Source organism: Parasteatoda tepidariorum, chromosome 1 (assembly GCF_043381705.1).
Source record: "Parasteatoda tepidariorum isolate YZ-2023 chromosome 1, CAS_Ptep_4.0, whole genome shotgun sequence".
Classification (NCBI taxonomy): Eukaryota; Metazoa; Arthropoda; class Arachnida; order Araneae; family Theridiidae; genus Parasteatoda; species Parasteatoda tepidariorum.
The window spans coordinates 106091656-106101862 of NC_092204.1; the positions used below are offsets into that span (position 1 = coordinate 106091656).

The following is a 10207-nucleotide window of genomic DNA, read 5'->3' on the forward strand; positions in this document are numbered from 1 at the left end:
ACATGGGAACAGTTTACCGGGAATTCAGATTTTTAGAATAATAGTTCTTATTTCCTCACATTTGGTAAAAAATGCAAAACTAAAAAGTAACTTTAGGGGAATAAATGATTTTTATGACATGCTCTAAAATATCTTGATAAAATTGCCAAATTTTACCACGTTCGCCAAACATCACACATTATAAAGCCATATTTTTTTGTTAATTTTACCAAAATCATTAAAGTACTTTGGTAAAGATTGTAACAGCCTTTTGGTATTACCATAGACTATATAGCCAAAAGCATGGTAAATGTTACCATATTCTGATAGTTTGTGTTAGATTAGAAAATCTATTAAGAAAATCTATATGAGTTGCATAGAACCTAATTGTAATCCCTATCCTAATTGTAATAGTTTAGCAGTGTCATAATGTCTATCTTACTTAAACAGTTGAAAACATTTTTCTTTTCTTATCTTGAATTTCGTTGAATAATAGATTATAATCTGACAGCCAAAAGTTGCCAAATCGTGCTGCATCCGNTTTACCGAATATCACAGTTTTTTTTTTCTGTCACTGTCATTTATCATTTCCAATTGTAAACTCGTGTCTGTTGGAAAAAGTACACTCTTTTATTTTATTAAAGTATTCTGTTGCTTCTCCAAAATAGGCAAGTGAGGCTATGAGGTTAACATTAAGAAAAGTTCAACTTTTATTATTTATTTTTCCTTATTTGTATTATTTATTTTTTTAGAAATAAAACTTTTAAATTGAACATATTGAATTAATGCGAAGATAAAAAGTATATATTTAAACTTTAGTACCTTTTATAACTTTTTTTTCTAAAATAATATGGTGTAATTAGAAATTCTAAACTAATGAACAGCTTAAAGCTTCTTTTTTAAAATTAAAATAATATATTAAAAAAAATATTGAATTAAGCCTTATAAAAAGAAACGCTATTACTCTATTTTAATATCTTTTTTGAAAATCATACTATGAAGTTGAACATTATAAATTATTGCATAAAAATGAGAAAAGAAGTAACTTAAGCTTAGCTTCCACAATAGATATTTTGTTGACTGAAATTCGAGAATAAATATTTCAAAAAGTTTTTTTCAAATGAACTCATATTACTGAGCGGTAAATATGGAAAACTGTGAACATGATACTGTATGAACTGAAATATGCAAAATACCTATAATAACCATTGAAATTTTCATTAAAAAAAGACTTCCTAAAATAATTTTTTTTATTTTTTTAATATTGTAAACGAAATAAAGAAATTTAATGCTTGTGTATTAATCATCCCATCTGATTTCGTCAATTATAACAAGTAACTTTAAAGAAAAAGAAAATATAGCAATCAGTTTCAAATGTTAAATCTCATAACAATCTCGTAAACGAATGTAATTGAACCGACTGAGTTTATTTTAAATATTTACTATTATAAAACTAAAAAGAAAAAGTATCATTAAATCAGAAGAAGGACCAAATATAAAAAAATAAGCTGCTATTCAATAGTTTGCAAGTGAAAATAAATGTTGGAGTTTTCTAAGAGAAAAATATATTTTCCTAAATTATTTTTATATCTCTCCTTTTAATTATTGCTATCTTATTTTTGCGTGTATTTACCATTTCACTTGTTTTGGTCAGTTTTAAGCATTTAAAATGCGTACTTTTAAACCGAATTTTTTTTAAAAATTAAAATTAAGTATCTAAACAACCTCACCAAAATCTATAACCACTTTTACACTCAGTTTCGTTTTTGTTCTTAGCGCTCTAAAAGAAAGAAAATGTGCAGTAAGAAAAGAGGAAAGATAAAAATAAAAATAAAAAGTGTTCCCCCGCAATGTGATTCAAAATCAATAATGTTTCCGAGAAGCACTAACTTCCTAACACTTTTTATTTACTTTTCATTTATCCATCTTTCATTTCCACGGAAAATCTTTTCCCAAGAAATAAAATTGTGAAACTTGGCTTGAAATAGGCTTGAATTCTCCAGTCATATGAAGAAACTCATAACAAAAAAAAAGAAAGTGCGGAGAAAAGCAAAATAATGTCAGGGAAAAAAAATCTCATTTTTCAAAATATATATATCACTCAATGCAGCTATTTTTTTTATAAAAAAAGACCTAGAGAGAAAATCAATTTTACCAGTTTTTGACTTCAATAATTGTGATCTTTACTTTTTGTCTTGAGTAAGTACAGTTGGCTGAGTAATGTGAGAATTTATATGTTAAGTAAGCACAAAATTTCAGTGTTATCGAGTCAAAAGTTTTAAAGGAGAAAAAGAACTTCTTAAGGATTACGAATTACATAGCAACCCATGAAAAGCAAATGGCCGGAAAAAGTGGTTGTATAGTTAGAAGATTTGAAGGGACCCAAAATAGTGATTGATCGGAAACATTTATTAGATATTGTGATTACAAATGACATATTGAGGGGGGGCAAGAGATAGCCTGGTTGGTAGGGCACTGGATCCATGTCCAAGAGGTCGTGAGTTCAATCCCCGCCGTCGGAAGACTCCCCGTGTAGTAAATGGTTGACTGATGCACGTTAAATCTGTCGAGTCTCAAAGTCCTCCATGATCCCATAACAAATCATAACTCTGGAGGGTACTGATCCAGGAGTTTCCTTGTTTTCTGGATTAATTCAAAATGGCAAAGATACGGAGTTGAACAGTAGTAGTTGTAAACCCAAAATTGAATCGGCTGTTCAACGACGGTTATAAAATAAATTAAAAGATGACATATTGGAATTTAAAAAAATCATAATGTCATAGTTTGCCTTGCTAATAAAAAGTTGCACAGTAAAAAGAACTTAAAAAACTCATGAAAGTAATTCATTGGAATCATTTATTTTATAGCATAATTACAAATGACGTACTAGATCAATGCAGTTCATAATATTACTAGTTACTACAGATGTTCAAAGTATGCTATGCAAAGTATGCAATTCTTGACTCGGACAAAGCTTCGATTTGGCAGAGGCCATAAAAACAACTAGTATTCCGAATAACTTTAGAAACAATTGAATTGCAAAGTTTTTTACAATTATTCACCAATCGAAATTTTTAAAAGTTTCTGTAAACGAACAGAGAGACATGGGACTGAAAATAAGAGAATAAATGTTTCTAAAATTACGTTTTTGAAAGCGGATTAAAAAGGTCTATAAGTAAGTTTGCTTTTATCAGACCAAAAGCGAAAAACATAGTTCTCATCCCTTTCTTAATAAACATCTGTCACCTTCAAAAATGCCCCTCACATCTTTTGAAAGTTTTTTTTTAAAAACTCATTTTTTTAAAAAAACTTTTGAAAATAGAAAGTCAGAAGAGATGGTAGTGATAAAACTGATTATAAAAGTGACGCATCCCATGTTTTTCGATTTTGAAAGACAAAAACCGAATTAAACTATGTTTTTGAAATTTTTTATTTATTTTTTTTCTTTTACTAATGATTCATCAAACCGCAATACGATACGAATCAATTTTGTGAATTGATACAAAGTGAATTTATGGAGCATTTCTTTATTGTCTCTCCTTAAGTATTCTCTTTAAAAAGTCGCTATTTTTTTATTTGTTGAGTGTTATTATTCATTCCAAAGATACTTTATACGAACTGTTATAAATCAGTTCTTACTTTTCTTAAGAATCCTTTTGTATACATTTAAAGAAAATTGAATAAAGGAAAAGACGTTTGTGGGTTCTTGTTAGAACTCATCGAACTCTTCCTCTTGTTCTGTTTGAGTACTTAACAAAAGAGAATCATCGAATACTATCGATTCCAATTTTCCCTATTATGCAAATTTTTTAAGAATCTGCAGTGTCTGCCAGAAACTTGGACAATCAAATTAAACTGTTATGAATGATTTAGAAGGAAATTTAAAGAGCAGAAAGGGTATAGTGTGCTTGATTGAGTAGAATTAAAAGTAGAATGTCACAAAATGAACGACAATTTGACAAAACAGTATTGATAAACGGAAGGGGATAGAAGTATACACTTCGCTGCATTTTTCTTAAGAAACCAGCTATTCACTTTATTAAAACTCTTAATGAGTTACAAATTCGTCATTTTAAAGCTTACTGGTTGGAAAAACTATCAAGCAATGTTTACTGCTGTGTGTTGAATCATTCCATCAAAAATTATTGCTCATGATAGTGAACTTACTCATCAGTTTGCGCAACTCCGCTTCCCCAAATAGTCCTCTTTTTAAAAATTTTCCTAGTTATCATCGCCATCTATTGAAAGAAATTTTAGCTAATTTTAATTTTAAAATTTATGGTCTTCCGAGACCGAGCAGAACACAACGAAATGCGCAATATAATTCCCTTTTGTGTTTCTGTAAAATCTTTTTCAAATCATTTTCCAAATCTGATACACATACAGAGTGCTTCAAACAATCGCAGAATCACCATTAACATTGCTATAGCAACTAGCATTGCCAAAATAAAAGGGTAAAGCAAGCGAACAAAAAAAAAAGTTTCGTAGGAAAAAAGGTTCCTAAATGCTATCCTTGGCAACTACAGGTGTTATCAAAGGAGATTTGCGTTTCGTCGTCCCTGCAGGGAATACCTCACCTTGACGAACATCGCGAACGATGCAGCTATCGCAAAATAGTGGTCGAATCTTTAAGAATCTACTTTAAAATACCATAAAAAATAACACGAATGCAAAAAAAACTACGCGTTACGAAGTGAAGAACCCTCTAAAGCAGAAGCTGCATTATGTTTTCTATCAAAATTACAAAAGGAAACCATTAAATGGACAGTATTGAATCTTTGATCTATTGAATGAGACTGACTTCTGTGACTTTGATTGTATGCGAAAAGTGCCTTCTTGTCTTTATGAAGCTGTAAGTGCTGCAGATACGATCATTTTCTCAGCAACTGGAAAAAAATTTCAGCTGATATCGGAAACTCAGAACACTTGAAATATTAAGTGCATATCTGTATGTAAAGAGGAAAACCAAAAATGGAAACTGGAAGTCAAAACACTCAGTAACTCATGTCCGAACAAACTCACGATCGAATCTGAGAAGAAAATTCATCTACGCCTGAAGACATCACCTACCCGAGAAACTTCTTCAAGTCATGGACTTGGAAGTCGGCACACAGCTCTGCACCTATGCCGTGGGCATCTATCAGAAAGAAATACTGTGGCCAGGAAAACAGACAGTTACAACGGCGGCCTACTACGCTTCCCCCGATGAGTCCCCAATCACGAGCCCGCCCAGCATCTGCAACGTCGCCAGAGCTAGGCCCAACATCTGCCCTCATCTCTCGTCAGGATACTTAAATTTATAACTATACAATTATTTAGAGATGCAGATATTATCAAACATTGTGTAACTATAATAGAATATTGATTATTTATATTTAAGACCCATGAGAGCTGAGCGTCAAAAATAGTGACTATACAGAAGAAGCGTGGTTAAATATGACATATCATGAAAATATAACTGGATAAGCAAATACATTGCATGAGATAATGTAGCAAAAGTACTAATATGATGCAAAAAATAAGAGGACTGGGAAAATTATATACATGGGAATTTATATTTGAGGCACAATTTACATTTGTGGAATCGTTAGTATCTATATATACATGGTTATTCAATAACAGTTGTCAGAAATGATTCCATTAAAACTTTGTAGTGGTTGTGCATAGCACAACCACTACAAAGTAGTACAAAGTAGGTTAATCAAGTTACTACAAAGTAGGCTTGATGTCAGTTGATGGTAGGCTATATAATCAGGATATGACAATTTGTTCATGTAGATGCAGTCAATTAAATATGGTTTGCTAGTAGATACATACATAAAAGCCATTAAGGCATTATATAAACATTTCATCTAAAGTTGACATAATTTAATACAAATGGTAATTATGTCATCCACTGTATGAACCGAAACTATGCTTGAGCTTACTGTTATAATCATGACATGAAAATTCAAAACAAATTAATGCTAAGAATTGAGAAATTATATGTTTTGAATAATATGAAAACCTGGGTAGCAAAAGGTTTTAACACTATGGTAATGGATAGCATTGAAGTTGGATGTATTTTAATATTGATTATTAGTCGGAGAGTTGTAAATTTTAGCTTGGCGTTAGAATTTGTTCATAATTCTGTATGAAGTTAATTAAGTTAATTAGTTTATTTATAAGAGTTTTATTACTAATAATTTGCTTCTTCAAGGCTATGATGTTTTGTTCCATGGGAATTTTAAAGTGATAGGATTCTTTTAACAGGCATTTTGTAGCGTAGTGTAGTGGTGAACCAATTTCTCCACAGCTGCAAAGTTTATGTTATGACAACTGAAAGCGTTTCAAGTATGTCCAAAAGGGATCGTGCTCAGTTCTGAACACTATTAATTGTTTTGGCCATTTACTATTTTTAATGGAAACTTTTGGAAGAATTTCGTAAGTCGTTCTTCCGTACTTGTGTGTGGTCCACAGTTGCTGCCAATAATTTAAAATGAATTCTTTTTCCTTCTTTTTAATATATGATAGGGGCATCCCCAAATTTATTGATGTAAGATTTGTGTCTGTGACTGTATCCTTTGCTGCCTTATCCACCTCTTCATTATCCATATGACCAACATGTGCCTTTATCCAGGAGATTTCCAATTGTGGATGATTGATTAAAATATTTTGGACTTTTTTGAGTAATATTATGTGTTGTGTTGATTTGATAGCTTGTAAGGTAGATAGACTGTCAGTCCAAATTGTTGTATTTCTACTGTTATTTTTTGCTATTTGGAGTGCTTCTAAACTATCTCTTGCTTCGGCTTGAAAAATAGCGTTCCAATTGAAAAACTTCCTTTTGATGGTATTTGATTTCGTGCCATCATTAAAGACTATTATGGCGGCTCCTGTTCCTGCCTCCATCTTCGAGCCATCTGTGTAAATATTAATCCTTCTATTTTTATCAGTTTTTTGTTTTATTTGAATATTGCCTGTTATATTTAAGTTAAAGTCTGCAGGAGGAATTGTCTGGAGATTAATTTCTGTATCTATTTTTTTATTACTTATAATTAAATCGTCCATCAGAATTGTGTGAAAGAAATCTTTTAGCAAGTTAATTCTAATTGCTTCTTGTTGCAATGTTAGATGAAGAGGAGGCAGACCCAGGATCACCTGCAGTGCTTTTGTTGGTGTTGTCCTATATGCGCCTGTTATATTTAGTAGGAACTTCCTTTGTACTGAGTCAATCTTGTCTTTTATGTATTGCTGTGGTTCTGAGCACCAGATTGCTGCACCGTGTGCTAATATTCTGACTACACACGCCTTATATAAAATTAGTCTATGGTCTCTTTTAATTCCTCAAGATCCTCCTGCTATTCTTTGGATTGCTTGAAGTTTTGCAGATGCTTTATTTCCTTGTGTTGTTATATGTTTTGACCAGTTAACCTGTTCATCAATTATAAGACCTAAAAGATTTACTGATGTGGATCTTTTTGTTTTCTTGTTGTTAAGCTTTATTACAGGGCCGTTTACTAGTTTTCTTTTAATCAGAATGTATGTAGTTTTCTTTTTTAAGATTTCAAGACCATGCATAGTGGCCCAGCTATTTAAGATATTTAATGTATTTATTGTTATAATTCCAAGATCTGATTCTGGCTTAGCTGTTATGACAAAGCTGAAGTGATCTGTAAAAGCGAATTGTTGGACGTCTGCTTCTATGGGGTGTTTTAGATTTTGCGTAGCCTTCGTCCAGTTGAATTATAATGGTTCATCAGCAGAGGTTATCGAAGAAGTAGGACCACTGCACGAGCCTTGAGGAGTTCCTATGGTTTGTGTTATTCAAGATAAAACTTCATCTGTATGAAGCATAATTAGTCTATCCGTTAATAAGCTTTTAAAAATGTTAAAGATATCACTTGGACAATTTTTATTATTAAGGCAATTTAGTATATCATTATGCCTTAGATGGTCAAAGGCTCCTTTAATGTCTGCTGAGCGTAGCAGCATATGTTTCTCTTTATTTTTATGTTTCTTTGTGTATCTAAATAGTTGTGTTAGAAGGTCGTCCACTGATTTACCTTTTCTGAAACAAAATTGTCGGTCACTTAGTAAGTTGTTTGTCTCTAAGTGAAACATCAGTCTTGATGTCACTAATTTTTCTATTAATTTCCCAATCGAAGGGAGAAGTGTAATAGACCTATAATTCAATATGTTGTGTTTGTCTTTTCCTTTTTTAAGGAAAAGAATCAGATTTCCTACTTTAAAAGCTTTGGGTAAATAACCTATACGCAGACACGAATTGGCAAAGCACAGGAAAAGTTCTTTTTCTGTTTGGTGAACTTCTGTTAGAATTTCATTGTCTATTCCATCCACTCCAGGAGCTTTCTTTTTCGGTAGAGTTGTTATAGTTCTATCTAGTTCTTCTTGGGTGAATACTTTGTCTTTGTTTGAGTTATTGCTGTGTATCGTATTAATTTTTTGATTAGTTGTTTTATAAATTTTTTGTAGAATATTCAAAGCATTGTTTTTAGATGTTGCAATTTCATCTCGCTCAATTAAATTAGTTGGATATTCCCCACTTTTAAAAGTTATTTTGTATGCCTTATCGAATGGTTTGGTCATGTTTGTGCAAAAAGTTCTTCAGGAGTTGATTTTGTTTTTCCTAATTTCCTTAAAATATACTGCTTTCTTTATCTTCTGTTTCTTGCGTTCTTTGTAATCTTTTTCGAATTGCTCTCGAATTCTTTTTTCTTTATTTGTAAGCTTTGAGTCCACCATGATAATTTGGGTTAAAACGTATGGCTTTTTGTTTTAAGGGATTTATTGCAGGCAACAATGATTGTTCTGATTAGGTTATCCGTTGCAGTATACAGAGTATCTTTATTTTGTGATAAACATATGCTGTTTTTTATTGTGGGGAGAAGTAGTCGTAAATGATTTTTAAATTTAGCAAAACCTCCATAATTGGTTTTATAACGCTTTAAGGTAATACATTCTGCTGAATTATCAATTTTTAGGTTAAGCCAGCGATGATTACACTTCTTCAAGTCATTGTCGGACACCAATTATTGTCTTTCACTTATTTATTGTTTTGTTTGTTTTTTTTTTTTTTTTTGTAACTGATTCTATTCTAAAAAATGCTTGAGCCTGTACTTTCTGTTATTGTTGGTTGGTGGATGATACTTTGCCTTCCAGTCCTTGAATTGACCGAATTATATCGAAATGAAATTTTCCAGTCATCTGCGGAATTTTGTGCCGCTATTCCGTTGTCGGGTAGGAGTTTTTCTGCTAAGCGAGCAAGGTAACCCCTTTGCTGGAACTATGCGTTATTTTCTGTCGGGGATGACCAGCAGCTTGTTTCACTGAGATGCTTGATCGCACCAAGTTTGTGTTGGCTTGTTATTCTCTCCTTTGCATCAACTTGCTTGGGAATAATAGACATCGAATATCTCTGAATGAATTTTTTGTAATGACGATTCTTATAGTGCAATTTTATCAATTGCAAAATAAAGGAATCTAGAATTCATTGATAATTTCACAAACATGAATTACATTTAAGCCATTTAAAAATGGTCCATTAATATCAACCAACCTAAGTTACTTTCTTAATACTATAGCACTGTCACTTTATTTCCGTGATAGACTGTTGGTTTTTTATTTGACTGTTGTTTTTTCATTTTAACACATCTTAAGAACCATTCTTTCACAAAACTATTTTCACATTTTATTCAATAAATACTCTCATATTGAGGATTTCAAACTGGTCGTAACAGTCCTAACTATTCATATATTCTTATATGTTCTACCTTTTCTTTTAAATAAATAACGTATTGAAATCCAAGAAACAAACTCAAATATTTTTAGATCTGGTAGACATTACAATAACATAGATTCCGAATGGTAATAATATTGATTCAGATGGGTTGAATATATATATATATAACCATCTTTAATATATGAAAAGTATTTGCTCGATAATGAACAGATAAACCAAACCAATTTTGAAGAGTTTAAATGTGAGAAACTTTTCAATAATATTTATATATAACCACAAAGTAGTGATATATCACATTGTATACATCATAACATTTGCTAAATATGGAAAAAAATAAATAAAACATTTATAGTTAAATATCATATTGCCTACAATAAATATACTATCTAAATAATAAACAAAAAAGATAAATAAATCAGTTTTTGTATGTATTACGCTTGATAAAACATTATCAAAAACATTTACTAGCTAGTGAATGAGGTCTAC

At 31.3% G+C, this 10207-nt stretch overlaps 1 protein-coding gene across 1 annotated transcript; it reads right to left on the bottom strand.

Annotated features, from left to right (window-relative positions):
• Nucleotides 1-6288: 6288 nt before the first annotated feature.
• Nucleotides 6289-8568, bottom strand: LOC122270457 (uncharacterized). The gene is made up of 2 exons (XM_043047826.2): nt 8206-8568; nt 6289-7269 (listed from the first exon to the last, which is right to left on the bottom strand). Exons 1-2 carry the CDS (start codon nt 8566-8568, stop codon nt 6289-6291), a joined length of 1344 nt encoding a protein of 447 aa, XP_042903760.2.
• Nucleotides 8569-10207: the final 1639 nt, after the last annotated feature.